Source organism: Notechis scutatus, chromosome 5, assembly GCF_049901735.1.
Source record: "Notechis scutatus isolate UNSWTSFEM ecotype Mainland chromosome 5, rNotScu1.2, whole genome shotgun sequence".
NCBI lineage: Eukaryota > Metazoa > Chordata > Lepidosauria > Squamata > Elapidae > Notechis > Notechis scutatus.
In genome coordinates this window covers 994,234-1,017,631 of record NC_142013.1, presented here as the reverse complement: position 1 = coordinate 1,017,631, position 23,398 = coordinate 994,234, and the positions used below count along the sequence as shown (strand labels likewise).

General features: G+C 51.4%; 1 protein-coding gene across 1 annotated transcript in view; it reads right to left on the bottom strand.

Moving 5' to 3' along the window:
* Window positions 1-2,951: 2,951 nt before the first annotated feature.
* Window positions 2,952-23,398, bottom strand: part of STARD10 (StAR related lipid transfer domain containing 10) — a 40,886-nt gene continuing 20,439 nt past the window's right edge. The window contains exons 2-7 of the mRNA XM_087965921.1: window positions 20,942-21,089; window positions 19,108-19,211; window positions 16,187-16,304; window positions 14,291-14,343; window positions 7,323-7,570; window positions 2,952-7,288 (exon numbers count right to left, since the gene is read on the bottom strand). Of these exons, the coding sequence (XP_087822047.1) occupies window positions 7,343-7,570; window positions 14,291-14,343; window positions 16,187-16,304; window positions 19,108-19,211; window positions 20,942-21,089 (651 nt within the window). The 3' untranslated portion in view covers window positions 2,952-7,288; window positions 7,323-7,342. The remainder of the gene's footprint in view (window positions 7,289-7,322; window positions 7,571-14,290; window positions 14,344-16,186; window positions 16,305-19,107; window positions 19,212-20,941; window positions 21,090-23,398) is intronic.

Below are 23,398 nucleotides of genomic sequence, written 5' to 3'. Positions count from 1 at the left end.
AAGACAACCGAAGAAGAAGGATGACTCAGTCGCAGCAGCTGCCCCCAGAGCCGTGAGTCAGTGGGAGGCAGGCATTCCCCCCTCCTCTCTCTCTCTCTCCTTCTCTCTCTCTATCTTTCTCTCTCGTTCCCTCTTGTTCTCTCTCTTTCTCTCATTCTCATCCTCTTATTCTTCCGTTCTCAATCTCTCTGATTTTCTCATTCTCTCTCTCTCTCTTGTTCTCTCTCTTTCTCTTTCTCATCCTCTTATTCTTTCATTCTCAATCTCTTTCTCTTTCTCACTCTCACTCTTTCTTATTCTCTCCCTCTCTCATTCTCTCTTTCCCTCATTCTCTCTTGTTTTCTCTCTTTCTCTCATTCTCAACCTCTTATTCTTTCATTCTCAATCTCTTTCTCATTCTCTCTCTCATTCTCTCTCTTTCTCTCTTGTTCTCTCTCTTTCTCATCCTCTTATTCTTTCATTCTCAATCTCTCTCTCACTCTCTTAGTCTCTTTCTTATTCTCTTTCCCTCTCTCTCATTCCCTCTCTCTCTCTTTCTCTCTTGTCACTTTTTTCCTGTTCCTTTGTAGCTTCGGTTGTAAGTCCAAGACCACCTGTATAACTCTTGGCTGTGAAGACACCTGAAATCTTCTTCACCTCTAAGGCAGAGTTTCTCAACCTTGGTGGCCTGAAGATGGGAGGACTTCAACTCCCAGAATTCCATGCTGACTGGGGGAATTCTGGGAGTTGAAGTCTGCCCATTTTAAAGGCCCAGGGGTTGAAATATTGGGGGGTGGGGAAAACCGACCAGCAGAACAATAGGTTTTGCATCCAAGGAGACAGCAGGGGCCGCTGTTTCCTCCCCCGGCAATTACTTCCCTGCCTTGAATTGTGGTTTGACGAGAAATCTGAATTTCTTGGATGCTGCAGCTCTGCTCCGTTTTGGGACTCCTTTCGATGTTTTGAAGTGTTGGAAGAAAATACCCTTCTGGGTTCAATCCCAAGTGGGGGGAAAGACACTGGGAACATGGTGACCGCTTGGAAAGATGGTTTAATGGTGGACAGGATCACATAGCTTGGAGATCCTGGGTGGAAAAAGGGCTGAGATGCTGAGAGTGCTTGGATTTTATACCCTCTGTTGGGATTTGAATTTGAGCTTGAATTCTGATTGGTTGCCAAACTCCCATGGGGCCATGCAGGGGCAACTCTGAAGGTTGTCCTGAGTCCTAGGCTTGGTTGAGCCTTGCTGAGTGATGATGGCTGGCTGGGGAATTCTGGGAGTTGAAGTCCACAAGTCTTAAAGCGGCCCAGGTTGGAGACCCCTGATTTAGATGACCCTTCTGGTCCATTCCAACTCTATCATTCATGGCTGGCTAAGGAATTCTGGGAGTTGAAGTCCACAAGTCTTAAACTGGCCCAGGTTGGAGACCCCTGACTTAGATGACCCTTCTGGTCTCTTCCAACTCTATCATTCATGGCTGGCTGGGGAATTCTGGGAGTTGAAGTCCACGAGTCTTAATGTGGCCCAGGTTGGAGAGCCCTGAGCTATAGTATATAGCCGTGATGGCGAACCTATAGCACCCGTGCCACAGGTGGCACACAGAGTCATTTGTACGGGCACGCAAGGCCCAGCCAAGCTTACCTGCCCTGTTCATATGTGCTCCTCCCGGCTGATTTCTGGCCTGTTTGAGGCCTTTTTTGCCCTCCCAGGGACTCAAGGGAAGCCTCTGCAGCCTCGGGAGGCCGAAAAACGGGCCTTCCGGAAATGAAGTGCCAAAACGGGCCCGTTTTTCGGCCTCCACAGGCTGCAGAGGCTTCCTTCGAGTCCCTGGGAAGGCAAAAAAAGGCCTCAAATGGGCCAAAAATCAGCTGGGAGGCGCACACATGCGCAGTGCAGGTAAGGGTGTTGTGCGCGCATGCACGGGGGGGTGCATTGCATTGCGGGTGCTGGCACCCACGCACACGCTTTCAGCACACACAAAAAGATTCGCCATTTTACTGGTATAAAGTAATACCAAACGTGGGGCCTTTAAGACTTGTGGACTTCAGTTCCCTGAAGTCTCCACCTTGTAGAATGATTGGAGGGACGAGAAGGGTCGGTGTTTCTTGGCCCCTTTAAGAGAGGTGGACTACAACTCCCAGAATTCCCCAGACAAGTGGAGGTTGATATAGGTCTTATTGGGGGAAGAGTTGGAAGAGCTGGCTGGGGAATTCTGGGAGTTGAAGTCCACAAGCCATAAAGTCGCCAGGGTGGGACATCCTACTTTATATGTCATAAAACTACCAATTCTTCCCATTCCCAACTCTCCCCCATCCCTACCTATATCCACCTTCTCTGTCGGGGAATTCTGGGAGTTGAAGTCCAAACCCCCCCCCCCTTTTTTTAAAAAGAATTCTTTAAAAACAAAAAATACAAAAATCTACCTCTCTTAAAGGAGCCAAGAAACTCTGGCAAAGACGACCCTTCTAGTCCCTTCCAACCAAGGGTGGGATTCAACATTTTTTTACTACTGGTTCTGTGGGTGTGGCTTGGTGGGCGTGGCTTGGTGGGCGCGGCAGGGGAAGGATACTGCAAAATCTCCATTCCCTCCCCACCCCACTAACCTGCTTTCCAGCTCCGTTCTCTAGTGCGGGGCCACCAAAGGAGACCCAGCCGATCAGATGGGACTCAATGGGAGGCAGAGAAGAGGCGGGATTGGCCGGTTCTCCAAACTACTCAACGTTTCCACTACCGGTTCGTCAGAACCAGTCAGAACCGGCTGAATTCTGCCTCTGCTTCCAACTCTATCATTCTATCGGGTTGAGAAAGACCTCCGCTGGACTTCGAGACCGGTCCATGGGCTTTGCTGTCACCTGCTGGCCCGTTCTTTTAGGCCCCTCATTCAAATCCTGGCGCTCGTTGCTGGACGTTTCGCTCGTGATCTTCCAGGGCAGCGTGTCACGTCCACCTCTTTGCAAGTAAGAAACCCAAAGAATTGGAACTCCGTTTTATTTTGAAACAAATGGTCCAGTAACAAGATATGAAATCCCCATCCCGCTTTTTTTAAAATCCACCCCGCCCCCCCCTTGAAATGCAAAAGGGGCTATAGGGGAAGCAACTCCTGAAAGCTACAGTAACAATCCTACAGTTTAAGGCTAGTCCAATCTCACTTTTCTTGCTCCACTAGCCTTTCAGACTCGGCAGGGGGCAGTGAGAGTGAGAGAACGAGAGAGAGAAAAGAAAAAGAGAAGGGGGAAAGGGAAAGAGAGGGAGAGAGAAAGAGAAAGAAGAGAGAGCGAGAGGGAAGATATGTTATAGAGAGAATGAGAAAGAGGTAGAGAAAAGGAGAGAGAGAGAGAAAAGGAAGAAGAAGAAAGAGACAATGAGAAAGAGACAATGAGAGAGAATGAGAGAGAAAAAATGAGAAAGAAAAAGAAAAAGAGAAAGAGACGGGGAGGAAGAGAGAGGGAGGAGGTCCCATGGAAAACATCCCCCCATAACAACTGCTGCTAGACACCCCCCCTCAAAGCTAGGGGCTCCCTCACCAGGCAAGTTTTTCCCCAGCCCAGAAAGAGCATTAATAATCCCGGAACAAAGGAAGAAGGTGGGAAAGTTGTCTCGGTTGGCCCCACCTGCCTTTCCAAGGTGGGTTTAAGGGAATGGCAGAACTGGGGGTGGCGTCAAACCAGGCACCAGCCTAGAATCCTTACAGAGCCACAAACTAAATCCAACTTCCCTGGAATCGCCTCAACTCCAGTCTAGCAGGTGCTGAGACTGGGAGTTGAGAAGATTCCCTTGCATAGGTTTTTAGCAATCAATCAGGTTCATTGAACCTTCAGGTTTAGACGTGGCCTTTCCCACCTGGATTGGCCCAAGATGGCCTCACTGGGAAGGTCTCTCCACACACACACACCCCACACACACACATTGTTTTGTGGGCAGCTCATCCCATTAAAAAAATCTGCTGACACAATTTCATTGGGAGGAAAAGGAGCGGAGCAGACGGTGTCCAGCTGCAACCAGTTTAGGGTGGCAAGGTGACTCTGCTGTTGGACCCGTCCCATCTGGCCGCCAGAGAAGGCCGACGGCACGTTCTGCTCGGGCACACCATTTAGAACATCGTGCCTTCATCTCCGGCGGCTTCAAGTGCCTGTTGGCCAAGAGCCTGGAGACCTCAAGGATCACCAATGATGCAATGTGGTGGGAGATGTCCTCTACAGTAGGGGTTGCCATCCTTTTGGACCTCAGGGACCACCAAACTCATCCTTTTAAACCCCGCGGACCAGAGACCCTGGGAAAATCCCCCCAAAAAGTCTGCAGGAAAATCCCCACCCCGTTTTCCTACCGATCGATTGTTCTTTATTTGGGATCTCCGCTCCAGCTCCGTTCTCAGGGGTGGGGAGAGAGAGAGAGAGACTTTTGGCTTGATGCAAGGAAAGCAGCAGAAGCTGCAGAAGTCTTTCTTTCTCTCCCCAAACTCAGCCAGAAATGAGTCTTTGCCGGCGCAGCCTCTTGGAGCAGGAGGCCTTGCAGGGTCCCAAAGACTCATTTCTGGCGGAGTTTGGGGAGAGAAAGAAAGACTTTGGCTGCTTTCATTGCGTGCAGCCAAAAGCAGAAGAAGGAAGAAGCGGAAAGAAGCAGCCCGGTGGCCAGTCCAGGCGAGTGGGGCAAGTGGGGCAAGTTCCCCCCCTCCACCCTTTCCCCCCTCTCTTCACTACCCTGTGTTGTTCGCAATGCAAGCGACACAAACCTTGTGTTCCCATGTGGGCGGTGCAGCCTTGCGTTCCCGCGCAGCCTGGATTAATTCCTTTGGGGAGACATTTCTCTGCGGACCACCAAAATTTTCTCGCGGACCACCAGTGGTCCCGGCCCGCCAGTTAGCGACCCCTGCAGGGGTCTCCCACCTTGGCTGGCTGAGGAATTCTGGGAGTTGAGGTCCACAAGTCGTGCCTGCTCTACAGGGTGGGACCCTCCTTCTCTCTCCCCCTCCGAGAGTGGGCCCCGAAGGACGTTTGCTTCTTGGGGTCCCATCCTTCTCAGCCTGCGTCCAGCTGAAACCAGGGGGTCAAAGCAGGGAGCTGATGTTCCCCCAAAAGGAGCAGGAGGACCTCCCTCCCCCACCCAGGACAGGGAGGGGAGGCAAAAGCTGACAGCAACTACAGAAGGCAGCCAGATGTGTGCAGATGTGGGAAAGGGTTTGAACGACAAACCAGGGGAGGGCCGGGGACATCCACCTTCTCCTTCCAGAGGCCAGTTGCACTTCACGCTCGTCTCTGTACGGGTAGTCCTCGACTTACGACGCCAATTGAGCCCAAAAGGTTTCCGTGGCAAAGCAAGACGTTTGTCAAGTGGATTTTAACGAACGTTCTTGCCACAACTGTGAAGGGAATCACTGCAGCCGTTAAGTGAGTCGCACGGTCATTAAGCAAATCTGGCTCCCCCGTCGACTTTGCTTGTCGGAAGGTCGCAAAAGCAGGTCACGTGGCACCCTCCCGGGACGCTGCGATCGTCATAAATACAAGTCGGTTGGTAAGTGGCTCGAATTTTGATCACGTGACCCTGGGGACCGTCGTTAAGTGTGAAAAATGGTGACAAGTGCCTTTTTTTCGGTGCCATTAGAACGTCGGTCACTAAGTGAACTGTTGTAAGTCGAGGACTACCTGTGAGGTGAGAAAGCAAGCCCACAGGTTGCAATGACCCTGCCCAGCAGCCGGTGCTTTCCACGAGAAAGGGGGAGGGGGAGGTGTCCATGGGCCACGGGCCACGAATGGCCATTGGGATGGTGCCACCAAAGCGCCGGTGGCGTTTCGTGCGTCTTCCCCGGGGGAGAGGAACATGCAAAAGGCAGGCAGAGCCATCCTGGCTGCCCTCCTGACCCATCCCGGGAGTTTGAACCTGGGGGGGACCCACGGAGAGGCGGGGGAGGCAGCTCCTTCTTGGGTGCAGGGATGGCGTTGAGAGGGCCTTGGTTGGGGTGTGTGTGATGTGGGGGGTCTTGTCATTTGGGCTGTCGGGGAGGTCCAGGTCAGTGGCGGGATTGGAATAACTGAACCGGTCCTCTGGCTGAGGAGGCGGGGCCAGTTGGTCATGTGACTGGGTGGGGGACGTCACTCCTCACACCCAGCCCCGCCTCCCGGCCACTCCCCTCAAAGGCAAAGGGGGGGTTCCGCCAGGTGGGGCTAATCTCACTGCTGGCTGGCCCCGCCCGTGCCTGGTTTTCGGCCTGTTTTGGGGGCCCTTTTCAGGCCATTTGGGGGCTGCTTTGGGGTCATTTTTCAGGACATTTTGGGGGACATTTTAAAGCCATTTGGGGGCTGTTTTGGGCCGTTTTGAGGCCATTTTGGGCAATTTTCCAGGCCATTTTCAGGCCATTTGGGGGGCTGTTTTTCTCCCAAAAATGGTCTGAAAGCCCCAAAACGGCCAAAAAATCACCTCAAAACCAGGCTGAAAATGCCCCCAAAACAGTCCCAAAATCAGGGCCGAAAAAAGGAGTGGGGGAAGGGGCAGCCAGTGGTGGAATCTGCCGCTTCTCCAAACTGTGCCGTCTTAACAACCGGTTCTCACAAACCGGTGCAAACCGGCCGCAGCCCACCTCTATCTAGTCCCGATGCCTCCGTCCATTAGGATGCTGCAATAACGCAACCCTGACCGGGTCGAAGGCTTTAGGATCGACACCCAGAGCTTCCGGGCCAAGGCTGGAGGAAGCTGAAGCCATTGGAAAATCCAGTCGCTTTCTCCATCTTGCTTGGCGGGGGGGAGGGAGGGAAGGAGGCCTCTGCCTGGTCATTCCACCCCTGTCCTCCCCCCTGTGAAGGCAGAAGGCTTTGCGTGGGGAGGGGGCCTCTTCCCTGCCGGACCCCCCATCCCGACCCCTCCCCCACTTCAAGGAGCAGCAGATGCCTTCATGGGAAGAAATGCCCGTCTTCCTCCGGATTATCTGCCGTCTTGCAAAGCTCAGGGGTCCCGTGGAAAGACCCCCGGCTCTGCTCCCCCCCCCGGGTGCCATTAAAGCAACGTGGTCACTTGCAGAAAAAGGCCGGGGCGGGGGGAGTGTGTGGCATGGGTGGGGCGGGGCAGGGGGGTGTGAAGGGAGAACTCCCAACCGGGTGTGGTGCCTCCCTCCGAAAACTTCCCTCTCTGGCTTCAGCGTCCCACAACCGATCGACCCTCCCTCTGGTGGGGGAGGAGAATCCCCTCCTACGACCGGCACTAAATGAAGCCGGCCCACCCCTTCCTCCTTTGCTAAACACAGGAGTGACACAGACGAGAAGAAGCCCGGGTGGGTCAGAGTGGATTGGTGGGCGGGTGGGTGGGCACAACCCTCCCTGCCCCTCCTGCCTCCCCCTGCCCTGCCCTCCCTCCCTCCCTCCGGCCGGCGGGCCCTCAGTTGACGCTGTCCTCGTCGCTGCCCTCGGCCCGCTCCTCTTTGGTCTCGGCCAGGCTGCTCTCGTCAATGTTCTCCAGGGAGTCGGCGTGCTGGATGGAGAGGTCCGAAAGCGCCAGGCTGGGCAGGGGGTTCTGCTCTGGGTAGAGCCAGGGCTTGAAGTGGGGGTTGTGCTTCTGCTTCCAGTCGGGGTACTTGACGCAGGCCTTGTACATCTTCTTCATAGCCTGGAAGGGGGGAGGGGAGGAAGAGGAAGAGAAACAAAGTCAGCCGAGGGGAGGGGAGGGGGGGGGAGGGGAGGAGGAAGGAGGAAGACGGGAGGAGGAGGAGGAGGACCGTGGGGTCCTTGGTGCTCTCTGAGCTTGGCTGGTTTCCTTGCAGATGTTTCATGACCCAACTAGGGAACATCCTCAATGCTAGAAGGGAGTGGGGTTTGTGGAGAGGAGGAGGAGGAGGAGGAGGAGGAGGAGGAGGAGGAGGAGGAGGAGGAAGAGGAAGAAGGAGAGGAGAAGAAGAAGAAGAAGAAGAAGAAGAAGAAGAAGAAGAAGAAGAAGAAGAAGAAGAAGAAGAAGAAGAAAGAAGAAGAAGAAGAAGAAGAAGAAGAAGAAGAAGAAGAAGAGAAGAAGAAGAAGAAGAAGAAGAAGAAGAAGAAGAAGAAGAAGAAGTAGGAAGAAGAAGAAGGAGGAGGAAGAAGAAGAAGAAGAAGAAGAAGAAGAAGAAGAAGAAGAAGAAGAAGAAGAAGAAGAAGAAGAAGAAGAAGAACACAAGAAAGAAAAAGAAGTAGTAGTAGTGAAGGAGGAGGGAGGAGGAGGAGGAGGAGGAGGAGGAGAAGGAGGAAGAAGGAGAAGAAGAGAAGAAGAAGAAAGAAGAAGAAGAAGAAGAAAGAAGAAGAAGAAGAAGAAGAAGAAGAAGAAGAAGAAGAAGAAGAAGAAGAAGAAGAAGAAGAAGAAGAAGAAGAAGAAGAAGAAGAAAGAAAGAAATTGAGACACAGGAGAGAGAAGGAAAGGAAGAAAAGGAGAACTTAATAGAGGGGCAGGGGAAGGGGAGGAGAAGAAGAAGAAAGGAAAAGAAAAGAAAAAGAGGAAGAGTTTGTTGAGACATGGGAGGAAAAAGGAAAGGAGGAGGAAGAAGAGAAGGAGAAGTTAATGAGAGGGGAGGAGGAGGGAGGAGGAGGAGGAGGAGGAGGGGAGGAGGTCGTCTTCACCTGGCAAAGGGAGGGGGAAATTCAGAAGGCTCCTCAGCTCCAAAAGTCGCTTCCTCCAGAGATGCCTTCAGAAGTGGAGACTCCGCTATTCAACTCCAAAGACCTGGTTTATCCTGGGCAGAAGCTGCCTCCTCCCTTGAGGGACCCCAAAGGGGCTTCTGGTCAGGCCAACCAAGCCCTTTCCTGATGGGCCTTCGTACCTTCAGGTCCCCAACCCTAAAAGGAAGCCTCTCCAGACGCCTTCCCCTGGAGCAAGGGCCACCTAGCATCTCTATGGAGGACCCTGAGCAGGCCAAGCAAGAGAGATGTCCAAGCTTCAGGACCCAGAAGCCCCCCTAGCGATGCCAGAGGAACCCAAAGACATTTCAAACCGAGCTTCCAGGTTCTGAGGAAGGCTGATGGGCTTCAAATATCTTCACCTTCCTCCAGCATTGACCAGGAAGCTCTTGGTCCACGCTTGGTGGTGCAAACTAATCCAAGAACGAACCTGTGCAACACCTGGAGGTAGGTGCTTCAGAACAGGAGGTTTTCAAGAAGAGACTGGCGGCCACCTGTCAGAAATGGCCTAGGGCAGGGGTCTCAACCGTGGCCACTTTAAGCCTGGTGGACTTCAACTCCCAGAATTCCCCAGCCAGCTGGCTGGGGAATTCTGGGAGTTGAAGTCCACCAGGCTTAAAGTGGCTACGGTTGGAGACCCCTGGTCTAGGGTCTCTTGCTTCAACAGGGTGTCTTCTAACACCTTCAACCTGTTTGGTGTTGTATCATTGCTGCATCCAAGTGGACGGCAGCATCTGGTAGATTACAGATTAACGGTGGTGGAAGGGACCTTGTAGGTCATCTAGTCCAACCCCTGCCTAAGCGGGAGACCCTACACCATTTCTGACACAGGGAAGTCCAGTCTCTTCTTGAAAGCCTCCAGGGATGATGAAGCTCCCACAACTTCCGAAGGCAACTTCTGTTCCATGGGTTGACTGTTCTCCCTGTCAGGAAATTCCTCCTTATTTCCAGGTTGAATCTCTCCTTGGTCAGTTTCCATCCATTATTCCTTGTCTGGCCTTCGGGGGCTTTGGAGAATAGCTTGACCCCCCTTCCTCCTCCTCCCTGTGGCAGCCCCTCAAATCCTGGAAGGCTGCTCTCCTGTGTCCCCTGGTCCTTCTCTTCCCTAGACCAGCCAGGCCCAGTTCCTGCAACCGTCTTCATATGTTTTAGCCTCCAGTCCCCTCTTCATCCTGGTTTCTCTTCTCTGCACTTTTTCTAGAGTCTCAACCTCTTTTTTATAATGTGGTGACCAAAACTGGATGCAGGACTCCAGGTGTGGCCTTACTAAAGCTTTACAAAGTGGTATTAGTACCTCCCTTGATCTGGATTGTGTCCCTCTGTTAATACAACATGATTAAGCTCCGGTCGCCTAGAGGTGGGGCTCTCACCTCACAATCAGGTGGCTGTGAGTTCGATCCTAGGTAGAGGCTAATATTTGGAATAGATTCCCCTGCTCGAGCAGGGGGGTTGGACTAGATAGCCTCCAAGGTCCCTTCCAACTGGTGTTATTCTATGATCCTATGAACAATCCCTCTGTTCATGCAATCTGGACCTATCCAAGAGCCCCAAGACACACACCCCACACACACCCACACACACACTCTGCCCTCTTCCCCACCCACTCTGGACCCAAGGAGGAGCAGCAGGGTCCCTCCCCCCACTTTCTGTGGGTCTCCCCGAGATCCAAAATCCTCTGCAAATCTGGGCAAAGCTCATTTGCAAAGCTGATTGCTAAACCTCAAGAGCTTCTTTTGTCACGGGAGACAAACCCAACCACCCCTTTGTCGGGGAACACAAAGCCACCCTGGAAACCTAAGACCTTTTTCCATCTCTGGAAAGCCGATACGCTTCAAGACGACCACAAAGGCCGCCTCACTCATTCTTTGTCCGCTTCTCCTGCAGGTTCTTTTTCTTTCCACTCTCTCTTTCTCTCTCTCTCTCTCTCTCTCTTTTCATTAGCGGGAGGTTGGGTTGCATTTGCTGACGGGGTTGTTTTCCGCAGCCATTGTGAGCGGAGGCTGTTTTTTTCCCCCTGTGCCATCTCTCAGCAACCGGGAGGGACATTCATCGAGGGAGGAGAAAGGGGACAGGATCGGAATACAGAATCACGGGGTTGGAAAGGACCTCGGAGGTCTTCTAGTCCAACCCGCTGCTCAGGCCAAGAGCCGGTTAAGACTTCGCTCATTTATCGTAAGGTTGCATTAACAGAATCCTACAACTACAGAATAACAGGAAAGTTTGGGAGGGACCTCGGAGGTCTTCTAGTCTAACCGCCTCCCCAAACAGAAGACCCTTTGCCTTTGGGTCCATTGGCTGTCCAGTCTCTTCTTAAAAAGCCACCAGTGATGGAGCACCCAGAACTTCTGGAGGCAAGCAGTTCCACTGGTTAAATAGTCTTAACTGTCCGAAAGTTTCTCCTCAGTTCCAGGTTGCTTCTCTCCTTGATGAGTTTCCATCCGTTGCTTCTTCTCCTGCCTCTTCAGGGGCTTTGGAGAATAGCTTGACCCCCTCTTATTCTTTGGGGCAGCCCCTCAAATGCTGGATCACTGTTATCATGTCACCCCTGGTCCTTCTTTTCTCTAGACTAGATACCCCAATTCTATTCAGTTCAGAATAGAGGGACTTTGGAGGTCTACTAGCCCAACCCCCGCTCAAGCGGGAGACCCTATACCATTTCAGACAAGTGACTGTCTAATAACTTCTTTAAAACCTCCAGTGATGGAGCACCCACAATTTCTGGTGGCAAGCAGTTCCACTGGTTAATTGTTTTAACTGTCAGGAAATTCCTCCTTAGTTCCAGGTTGCTTCTACTCCTTGATCAGTTTCCATCCTTATTGCTTCTTCTCCTGCCTCTTCAGGTGCTGTTTGGAGAATAGCTTGACTCCCTCTTATTCTTTGGGGCAGCCCCTCAAATATTGGAAGGCTGCCATCATGTCCTCCCCTAGTCCTTCTTTTGTCTAGACTAGCCAAACCCAGTTACTGCAACCATTCGTCGTACTATTTTAATCTCCAGGCATCTAACTGTCTTTCCTGCTCTTCTCTGCACTCTTTCCAGAACCCAAGAAGCTTGTGGGATGAAAAAAAAAGGAACATTTTAAGGAAAAATACCCCCCAAAGTCCAGTTGCCTTTTGGGGAAAAAAAATTCATCTTTGGGGCAACCTGATCAATAACGGAGCTGACCCAGGAACATCAGTCCAGAGGTGCCTCTGCTAACCTCTCCCTGGATGCAAACACACTTCTCACAACCCACAAACGCAACCCATTTGTGAGTTCGGAAAGCCTTATATCCTTTTCTAGGCCGTTTCATGGCAGGTTTTCCTTGACCGAAACCAAGGAAGTTTGTCCAAAGGTGGGAAAAGAAGCAACGGATGGGAAAGGATCAAGGAGAGATCCTACCTCCTCGAACTGAGGGGGAATTCCCTGACCCTGAGAACAATCACAGGTAGTCCCTGACTTACAGCCACTTGAACCATTTGAAGTTATAATGCCTCCGAAAAAAGCGACGTGTGAGCACGATTCACACTTATGACCATTGCAATATCCCCAGGGTCACGTGATAAAAATGGAGAGCCCCCTCCGGCAACTATTTACGACAGTCGGAGTGTCCCAAGGAGTCACTTGATCCGCTTTTGCGACCTTCTGACCAGTAAAGTCAATGGGGGGAAGCTGGACTCGCTTAACGACCGTGTCACTCCACTGCGGCATGGCAAGGTTGTAAAACGGGGCAAAATTCACTTAACAACTTCACTCACTTGGTGAACAGAAAATGGGTACCAGTAATTTGGCCATCTTCCTTAAGAACCCATCAACACGTTTGCTACCTTCAGTCAATTTTACTCCCCAAATCCAAAGTTTACAGTCCAAGTTCTGAACTGCATCCCTAACAGCAAAGCGATTGCCAGCAAATACTTATTAATCATTCTTCGAAGAGCCTCATATCTTTGAAATATTTCTTTTTCTTCTTCTTTTTTTAATTCCATCAACTTCATTTTAAGACCAAAGCAACCTTTCCTCTCCGTTCCCCAGCAGAGAACATGCAAAGTCCTGTCTTCCACGCGTGGCATCAATAATTCATCCCCATTTCAACTCCACTTTTTAACTTTCCATAAAAAGGAATCAATAACTACGGGAGTCTTGATTGATTAATCCCCAGCCTCCAACCTCTGAAATATTTTTACAGCAGCAGCAACCTCCCTAATATTCCCCTAAAGAAGCAAGTGACCAAGAATCACGCAGCGATAAAACTTTCGTAAATCTACAAAAGTAGCTTTGGCCAAGACCTATTTACTATCTGAAGCATTGCTTAAATGCCAGGTTGGAGAAACAAAATTTAAATCACCTCTGAAGTCCAATCTAGCTTAACCTCACTATCTCATCCCATCAACCAACAAGAATAATCCTTTTTTTCCACCCCCTGTATTAAACATTTTCTTAAGCAACCCTGCTAGGCTAAGCTACTCTATATAAACCACTCATTCGGTAGTAGTGATGAGGTTCCCTAGTTGGGTCATGAAATGTCTAGAAGAAAATCAGCAAGCCCAAAGAGCACCGAGGACCCCACAGTCCTCCTTTTCACCCTCCCTCTCCTTTCCTTCCCCTCCTCCTCTCCACAAACCCCACTCCCTCCTAGCACGGATGATGTTCCCTAGTTGGGCCATGAAATGTCTGCAAAGAAACCACCCAGCTCAGAGAGCACCAAGGACCCCACAGTTCTCCTTTCCTTCTCCTTCCTTCTCCTCCTCCTCCTCCTCCTCCTCCTCTCCTTCTCTTTCTCATTCCTCTTTCCTTTCTTCTCCTTCTCCTCTTTCTCCCTGCAAATCCCACTCTCTTCTAGCACTGATGATGTTCCCTAGCTGGATCATAAAACGTCTGCAAGAAAACCAGCTCGGAGAGCACCAAGGACCCCACAATCTTCCTCTTCCTCCTCTCTGCATACCCACTCCTTCCTAGCACTGATGATGTTATTGAGTTGGGTCATGAGACGCCTGCAAAGAAACCTCCCAGCTCAGAGACCACCAAGGACCCCACAGTTCTCCTTTCCTTCTCCTTTTCCTCTTCTCCTTCCTTCTCCTCCTTTTTCGCATTCCTCTTCTCTTCCTTTCTCCTCCTCCTCTCTGTAAATCCCTCTCCCTCCTCCTTTTTCCTAGTTGGGCCATCCTCCTAGTCAAACTCAGAAACCACTAAAGATTCCTTCTTTCCTAAGTCCTCACCAGTGATGATTAGATTCCCTAGTTGGGCCATGAAAGGTCTGCAAAAAATAGTCAAACTCAGAAACCACTAAAGATTCCTTTCCTTTTCCTTAAGTCTTAAAGTGGCCCAGGTTGGAGACCCCTGACTTAGATGACCCTTCTGCTTCCTTCCAACTCTATCATTCCTGGCTGGCTGAGGAATTCTGGGGGTTGAAGTCCACAAGTCTTAAAGGGGCCCAGGTGGGAGACCCCTGACTTAGATGACCCTTCCGGTCTCTTCCAACTCTATCATTCCTGGCTGGCTGAGGAATTCTGGGAGTTGAAGTCCACAAGTCTTAAAGGGGCCCAGGTTGGAGACCCCTGACCTGGAGGGGGGAGAAGCTCCATAGACATATGCCCACCTATTTCCAGCAACAGGTCTGGAACCTCCCAGCCAATCCTGGCCACTGGGTGACCCCAGGTGAGCCAGGTAGCTGCAGAAAGAAGGGGGGGGTGGGAAATGATCCCATCTTACCTTGGGAGCCAGGAACTGAGAAGATTTATTCACCACCCACTTTGGCAAAGAACCTGCAAGGGAGGAAAATCGAAGTATTGGTCATGGCACCAGGGCTCGCTCAGGCTGCTCCAAACGATGTGCAAAATGGGCCCCCCCACACGCCTGGGAATTGTGTGCAGGTGCACCTACGCCCCCACACACACCTTGCAACACCTGAGACACCCACTCAAGAGTCCGAATCAAGAAGGAGACCCCCCCCCAACCCAGCTTGGACATACGGGCAGTCTTCAACTTACAACGAAGTTACAAGTTCGTTCAGTGAACGAACCAAGGCACTGAAAAGAAGGGACTTATGACCATTGCTCGCATTTATGACCGTTGCAGCACCCTGTGGTCATGTGACCCAAGTTCAGAGGCTCAGCAACTGACTTGTAGTTACGACGGTCACAGCATCCCAAGGTCGCGTGATCCCTTTTTGCAACCTTCTCACGAGCGGAGTCAACGGGGGAAGCCGGATTCGTTCAACAACCGTCTTACTAACTTAGTAACTGCAGTGATTCACTTAACAATGGAAGGAAGGAAGGAAGAAAGGAAAGAAGGAAGGAAAGAAGGAAAGAAAGAAGGAGGGAAAGAAAGAAGAACAAAAGAAGGAGGAAGGAAGGAGCAAGGAAGGAAGAAGGAAGGAAAGAAAAAGGAAGGAGGAAGGGAAGAGGAAGGGAGGAGGAAGGAAAGAAAGAAGAAGGAAGGAAGGAAGGAAGGAAGGAAGGAAGGAAGGAAGGAAGGAAGGAAGGAAGGAAGGAAGGAAGGAAGGAGTTATGACGGCACTGGGGAAAAACCCGGACTTATGGCCATTTTCACCCTTGCAGTATCTCCAATGGCCATGGGATCAAAATTCAGTCAGTCGGCAACTGGTTTCATATTAATGACATCTCAGCGCCCCGGGATCGTGGGATCCCCGTTTTGTGACCTTCTGACAACCAAAGTCCATGAGGAAGCCGGATTCACTTAATGACAGTGTTACTCACTAAACCGCTGCGATGGTTCACTTAATGACAGTGGCAAGAAAAGGCCGTAAACCGAGGTGAAACTCACTTAAGAGCTTTCTTGCTTAACCATGGAAATGTTGGGCTGAGTTTTGGTCGTAAATTGAGGACTCCCTAATATTTATGACCGTTGCCCTGTCCTGGGTTCATGTGGTTGACCACTGGGAACCATTCCAGCCAGCTTCCGGCAAGCAAAGTTGACGGAGGAAGGCAGATCTGCTTAAAGACACGACCCGCTTAATGATGGCACTGATTCGCTCAACAACTGTGGCACAAAAAGGTTGCAAAACGGGGCCCAACTTGTTGGGCCATTGCCTTGCTTAGCGGCAGGAATTTTGGGCTCTGCTCTGCACTATACAGATAGTCCTCGAGTTAGGCCCCAAATTTATTTAACGCAGTGAAACATACACCCACGATGGACCACAAAAATTCTGCGGACAAGCGAGACGGTCCTTAAGCGAGTTTTGCCCCGTTTTACAACTTTCCTTGCCATGGTTGTTAAGCAAATCCTTTCGTTTGTTAGGCGAGTCACATGGTTGTTAAGTGAAACCGGCCTCCTGGTTGACCCCACCGGGGACACTGCGACCGTTGTAAATGTGAAGCCATTGCCAAGCTTCTGAATTTTGATCACGGGACTGCAGAGATAGAGCAACGGTCGTAAGTGTGAAAAAATGGTCGTAAGTCCCTTTTTCCTGGGCCGTTGAGACTTCAAACGGTCACTAAATGGAACGGTTGTTAAGTCAAGGATTACCTGTACAAGTAAACATTGGCCAGCCCAGCTTCCCAAGGTAGCAGAGCCCAAAGCCATACACCTCTGCCCAACCAGGTGTAGCGTAACTCCCTTGGTGAAGGATGGGAGGGCCCAACTTACCTTTGGGGTCTACCTGAGCTAGGTAGGTGAGGCTGCAGTTCTTGGCTCCTTTCCCCTGGATCAGGTAGCCTGTTTGGATGGAGACGGCTCTGACCATGTCCTTCCGCGGCGGGTATTTCTAAAAAGAGACCAGTGGATAAAGTTTGTAACTCCCACCAGCAAAGCCCGGAAGTGGCCCTAACACCATGGGTGCACTGGTTTCAATCAGAATAGAGCTGGAAGGGACCTTAGAGGTCATCTAGTCCAACCCCCCCTGCTCAGGCAGGGGACCTTCTACCATTTCAGAAAAAATGGCTGTCCAGCCTCTTCTTAAAAACCTCCAGCGATGGAGCAGCCACAACCTCTGGTGGCAAACAGTTCCACTGGTTAATTGCTCTAATGTCAGGAAATTCCTCCTTAATCCCAGGTTGCTTCTCTCCTTGATTAGTTTCCATCCATCGCTTCTTATCTTGCTTTCCGGTGCTTTGGAGAATAAATTGACAGCCCCCCCCCTCCTTCTTTGGGGCAGCCCCTCAAATATTGCAAGACTGCCATCATATCACACACACCAGACTAGCCAAATCCAATTCCTGCAACCGTTTTAATCCCCAGGCTTCTAAACCAGGGGTCTCCGACCTGAGCCACTTTAAGACTGGTGGACTTCAACTCCCAGAATTCTCCAGTCAGTTATGATTGAGAGAAACAGGAAGCAATTATGGCTGGGGGATTCTGGGAGTTGAAGTCCACAAGTCTTAAAGTGGCCCAGGTTGGAGACTCCTGACTTAGATGACCCTTCTGGTCTCTTCCAACTCTATCATTCCTGGCTGGCTGGGGAATTCTGGGAGTTGAAGTCCACAGGTCTTAAAGTGGCCCAGGTTGGAGACCCCTGACTTAGATGACCCTTCTGGTCTCTTCCAACTCTATCATTCCTGGCTGGCTGAGGAATTCTGGGAGTTGAAGTCCGTCAGGCTTAAAGGGGCCCAGGTTGGAGACTCCTGACTTAGATGACCCTTCTGGTCTCTTCCAACTCTATCATTCCTGGCTGGCTGGGGAATTCTGGGAGTTGAAGTCCACAAGTCTTCAAGTGGCCCAGGTTGGAGACCCCTGACTTAGATGACCCTTCTGGTCTCTTCCAACTCTATCATTCCTGGCTGGCTGGGGAATTCTGGGAGTTGAAGTCCACAGGTCTTAAAGTGGCCCAGGTTGGAGACCCCTGACTTAGATGACCCTTCTGGTCTCTTCCAACTCTATCATTCCTGGCTGGCTGAAGAACTCTGGGAGTTGAAGTCCACAAGTCTTAAAGTGGCCCAGGTTGGAGACCCCTGACTTAGATGACCCTTCTGGTCTCTTCCAACTCTATCATTCCTGGCTGGCTGGGGAATTCTGGGAGTTGAAGTCCACGAGTCTTAAAGCGGCCCAGGTTGGAGACCCCTGGGTTCTAGCGGATGCAGGGCCAACCTTCATGCCCAAGGCAGAACTAGAACTCAGCGACTCCTGGTGATTGGCTCCAAGTTGCCCAGCCAGCTAAGGCAGGGCATAAACACATCACCTCCGCCTTTCTAGCCTGGCGCCTTCACCACTAGAGGCCCAACGGATTCTCCCTGGGAGTTTTTCTCCTGGGTCATAATTTGGGAGTAATTGTCCTACCAGAGGCCAGTGGAGATGAGGTGGAGGGAGAAGGAAGTGGAGGTGAAGATAGTCTCAGAGATGGAATGGAGACGGTGGTCGAGATGGAATTGGGATTGGATGGAGGTGGAGGTGGAGATGATAGTCTTGGAAGTGGGATGGAGGTGGAGTGGAAGTGGAGGTGAGATGGAGATGATAGTCTTGGAGGTGGGATGGAGGTGGAGATGGTCTTAGAGATGGGGTGGAGTTGGGGTGGGGATTGGGGTGGAAGTGGAGAGGAGATGGTCTCAGAGGTGGAGCAGAGGTGCAGGTGCAGATGGAGGTGAGATGGAGATAGTCTCAGAGGGAATGGAGACGGAGGTGGAGGTGGAAATGGGGTGGAGATGGAGGTGAGATGGAGGTGAGATGCAGATGGAGATGGGGTGGAGTTGGGGTGGAGGTGGAGGTGGAGATGAGGATTGGGGTGGAGGTGGAGACGGTCTTGGAGATGGGATGGAGGTGCAGATGGAGGTGAGATGGAGATAGTCTCAGAGATGGAATGGAGACGGAGGTGGAGGTGGAGATGGGGTGGAGATGGAATTGGTGATTGGATGGAAGTGGAGGTGAGATGGTTTTGGTCTTGGAGATGGAGGTGGGATGGAGGTGCAGGTGGAGATGAGGATTGGGTGGAGATGGTCTTGTAGGTGGGATGGAGGTGGGATGGAGGTGGAAATGGAGATGATTGTCTTGGAGATGGGATGGAGGTGGAGATGGAGATGGTCTCAAGAGGTGGGGTGGAGTTGGAGTGGAGGTGGAGGTGGAGGTGAGATGGAGATGAAGATGATTGTCTTGGAGATGGGATGGAGGTGGAGATGGAGATGGTCTCAGAGGTGGAGATGGAGATGGAGATGATTGTCTTGGAGATGGGATGGAGGTGGAGATGGAGATGGTCTCAGAGGTGGAGATGGAGGTGGAGGTGAGATGGAGATGGAGATGATTGTCTTGGAGATGGGATGGAGGTGGAGATGGAGGTGGAGTGGAGGTGAGATGGAGATGGAGGTGGTCTTGGAGGTGAAGGTGGAGAAGCAGGTAGAGCCAATCCCTTGGGCAGCCTGGAAGCATCTCCCTCCTCTCTTACCTTGACCCCCCCGCAACCATTCCTTCCAGGGGCCAAGGTCCCTCCTGCCTGCCTTGCCTGCAGCTCTTCCTCCTGCCTCCCAGGGCGGTTCTCCTCCCAGCAGAGCTTCAACACCACCTCGGTCTTTCTGACCCCGCTGAGACTGTCCAGCATCCCCCAGCCCTCCTCCCAGCCCCCCCCCCAGGAACCCGTTACCTACCGGATGCTTGACCGAATAGTTCATGATGATGTAGTCGTTGCCCATCGGCAGCCAGGAACGCAGAGTGATGACATCCCGGTTCTTCAAGGGTTTGGGACACTTCCCTGCGGGGGGAGGAGAGAGAAGAGAAGAGGACTTGGATGAGTCGGGGGTTGGGGTTGGGGGCTCCAAACAGCTGGACCACCTCAGCATCTGATCTCCGTTCCAGGAGGGAAGGTGCTTTTTCTGGGCAGCCAAGGGTCCAGGGTGGGATTCCCCCAGCTGGGAAGGAAGGGGCCAGGCCAGGACTTGGACTGAGCCAGGCCTAAATGCTCAGCCTCCTTTGAGCCAGGCCAGCTCCTGCGCCTTCGAAGGCATCCATCTGGCATCGATAAAGCCCTGAGCTCATTTCTACTAGGGGGTCCCTGGGGCTGTCTGAGCTTGGTGGCTTTCTTGCAGACGTCTCCTGGCCAAACTAGGGAACATCATCAGGGCTGGAAGAAAGGAAGGAGGGGGAGGAGGAGAATGAGGAGAAGAAGGAGAAGAGGATGAGGAGAAGCAAAGGAGGAGGACTGTGGGGCCCTTGGGGGTCTCTGAGCTTGGGGCTTTTTGCAGACGTCTCCTGGCCAAACTAGGGAACATTATCAGGGAAGGAAGGAAGGAAGGAAGGAAGGAAGGAAGGAAGGAAGGAAGGAAGGAAGGAAGGAAGGAAGGAAGGAAGGAGGGAGGGGAGGGAGGGAGGGAGGGAGGGAGGGAGGGAGGGAGGGAGGGAGAGGGAGGGAGGAAGGAAGGAGGGAGGGAGGGAGGGAGGAAGGAAGGAAGGAAGGAAGGAAGGAAGGAAGGAAGGAAGGAGGGAGGGAGGGAGGGAGGGAGGGAGGGAGGGAGGAGGAGGACTGTGGGGTCCCTGGTGTTCTCTGAGCTTGGTTGTTTTTCTTGCAGACATCTCCTGGCCAAACGAGGGAACATCATCAGGGCTGGAAGAAAGGAAGGAAGGAAGGAAGGAAGGAGGGAGGGAGGGAGGGAGGGAGGGAGGGAGGGAGGGAGGAAACTGTGGGGTCCCTGGTGCTCTCTTGAGCTTGGTGGCTTTCTTGCAGACGTCTCCTGGCCAAACTAGGGAACATCATCAGGGCTGGAAGAAAGGAAGGAAGGAAGGAAGGGAGGGAGGGAGGGAGGGAGGGAGGGAGGGAGGGAGGGAGGGGAGGGGAGGGAGGAGGAGGACTGTGGGGTCCCTGGTGCTCTCTGAGCTCAGTCGTTTTTCTTGCAGATGTTTTATAATCCAACTAGGAAACTTCATCACTGCTACTGGTGGAAGGGAGGGGCCTTGCAGGGGGGGAGGAGGACTGTGGGGCCCTTGGGGGGTCGCTGAGCTGGGTGGTTTTCTTGCAGACGTCTCCTGGCCAAACTAGGGAACATCATCAGTGCCAGAAGGGGAGCGGGAGTTGCTTTCTGCCTACATACAGAACCTGGCCCTGTCAATGGGAGTGGTGTGTGTGTGTGTGTGTGTGTGTGTTCTTGGTTCCTTGATTAGGCCATTCTTTCCTGTTTGATGGTTGGTCTGAGCTGATTGCTCTTTCATTGGGGCAACACTGATAGGGCAAGCTGCCTGTATGTAAGCAGACAGCAAACCCCCCTCCCTTCCAGCACTGATGAGGTTCCCTAGTTGGGTCACGAAACGTCTATCAAAAAAAAAAAGAAAAGCTACCTATATACTTGATGATGGAGCTTGCTGCTCCAAGTATCCAATCCAAAACCCCCTGGAGGTGAGACACCCACGGCTCTGCCCCCCCCCGGGTCCGGGTCTGGTCCCACTTCCACCCCCACCCACCCAATCCGTCCGCCCGCCCCAGTGTCTCACAGGCGTAGTATCCCACATCCGCGTTGACGGTGAGTTTTCCGATGTCGAAGGTCTCGATGACGTTGGTGTCCCACTTTTTCCGGTACTCAATGTCGTGCAGCACGTCGTAGAGCGTTTCCGCCGAGGCCTCTTTGCAATCCATCCTGCACTGGAGAGAAACTCCGTGGGTTTACGCAGGAGTAAGCCCGGCCGGGTTCCACAACCGACGGATTTCCGTTTGCGGGGTTTAGTCTCGACTTATGACTGCAGCGGAGGCCCACATTCCCATTGCTGAGTGAGGCATTGGCCTTGTCCCATTTTACGACCCTTCTTGCCACAGTCCTCGAATTACAACCACAATTGAGCCCAAGATTAGAACTAAGGAGACATTTCCTGACAATCAGAACAATTAGTCAGTGGAACAACTTGCTTCCAGAGGTTGTAAACGCTCCAATACTGGAAGTTTTTAGGAAGAGATTGGAGATTGTCTTAAAGTGGTGCAAGGTTTCCTGCCTAGGCAGGGGGTTGGACTAGAAGACCTCCAAGGTCCCTTCCAACTCTGCTATTCTATTCTGTTCTAATATTTGTACCAAATTTTTGTATACATTTATTTTACTAAGTGAAATACAATACAAACCACAATGGACCCCAAAAATTCAGTGGACAAGCAACGCAGTTCTTAAGTGAGTGTGCCCTGTTGTACGACCTTCCTTGTCACAGTTGTTAAATGAATTAACGACTTAGATCAGGGAATAGAAGGGGAACTTACCAAATCTGCAGATGATACTAAGCTGGCAGGAATAGCCAACACCCAAGAAGATAGGCTCAAGATCCAGAGGGATCTTGACAGACTGGAACCCTGGGCCCTATCTAACAAAAGGAAATTCAACATAGAAGAAAGTAAAGTCCTACACTTAGGCAAGAAAAACCAAAAGTGCACATATAGACTGGGTGAAACCAGGCTCAATAGCAGGAACTGGGAGAAGGATCTTGGAGTCTTAGTGGACAACCAGCTAAATAGGAGCCAATGTTGTGCAGCAGCAGCCAAAAAAGCCCATGCAATCCTAAGTTGCATCAACAGAGGGATACAATCGAGATCAAGGGAGGTACTAATACCACCCTATAAAGCCTTAGCAAGGCCACACCTGGAGTCCTGCATCCAGTTTTGGTCACCACACTATAAAAAAGACGTTGAGACTCTGGAAAAAGTGCAGAGAAGAGCAACCAGGATGATGAGGGGACTGGAGAATAAAACATATGATAGACGGTTGCAGGAACTGGGCCTGGCTGGTCTAGGGAAGAGAAGGACCAGGGGAGACAGGAGAGCATCTTCCAATATTTGAGGGGCTGCCACAGGGAGGAGGAGGAAGGGGTCAAGCTATTCTCCAAAGGCCAGACAAGGAATAATGGATGGAAACTGATCCAGGAGAGAACAATCCACCCATGGAACAGAAGTTGCCCTCAGAAGTTGTGGGAGCTTCATCCCTGGAGGCTTTCAAGAAGAGACTGGACTGCCCTCTGTCAGAAATGGTGTAGGGTCTCCTGCTTGGGTGGGGGGTTGGACTAGATGACTTCCAGGGTCCCTTCCAACTCTGATTGTCTGTTTATCTGAATCACTGCAGTTGTTAAGTGGGTCACATGGTCGTAAAGTGAATCTGGCCTCCCCACTGGCTTTGCTTGTCAGAAGGTCGCAAGAGGGGATCACGGGACCCCCAGGGACGCTGCAACCGTCATAAATAGGACTCAGTTTGCCGAGCACCTGAATTTTGATCCTGGAGATGCTGCGACGGTCGTTAAGTGTGAAAAACAGTCCTACGTCGCTTTTTTCAGTGCGGCTGTAATTCGAATGGTCAGGAAATGAAGTTGTTGTAAGTCGAGGACTGCTTACATTGCCCCAAAGCGCCTCACTTTGAATCCAGAAAGACAATTTTTCCCCTTTTGGATTCGGCCCCTGGGCCGAGTAGGCTCCTGGCCAAACAATTAGAATTAATGGTGCGCTTTTAAGCTAATGACTCATTAAAATAATGAAAGGAAAACTCTGTCCCAGAAACGCCAGCTGAAGAGCCTTCGAAGACGCCACTGGCACAAAAAGAAAGCTGATACGCAAATTTGGAGGCGCTTTTCATGTTAAAAATACTTTAGGAAGATATGCATTATTTATATTTTATTTATTCATTCATTCAGAAGCTGCCCATCTCTCTCGCAGAGCGTGGAAGGAGCGGGCATAAAAACAGAACAGCTATATATTTCACAAGAAGAGTTCTCCACTCCTCTACTCGTTGTAGAATACCTTATGCCACCAGACTTGAAATTCTAGAACTAGAAAACCTTGAATTACGCCGTCTTCGGTCTGACTTTAAGCATGGTATATAAAATCATACATTGCAATGTCCTACCTGTCGATGAATACTTCAGCTTCAACCATAACAACACAAGAGCACACAATAGATACAAATTCAAAGTTAATCGCACCAAACT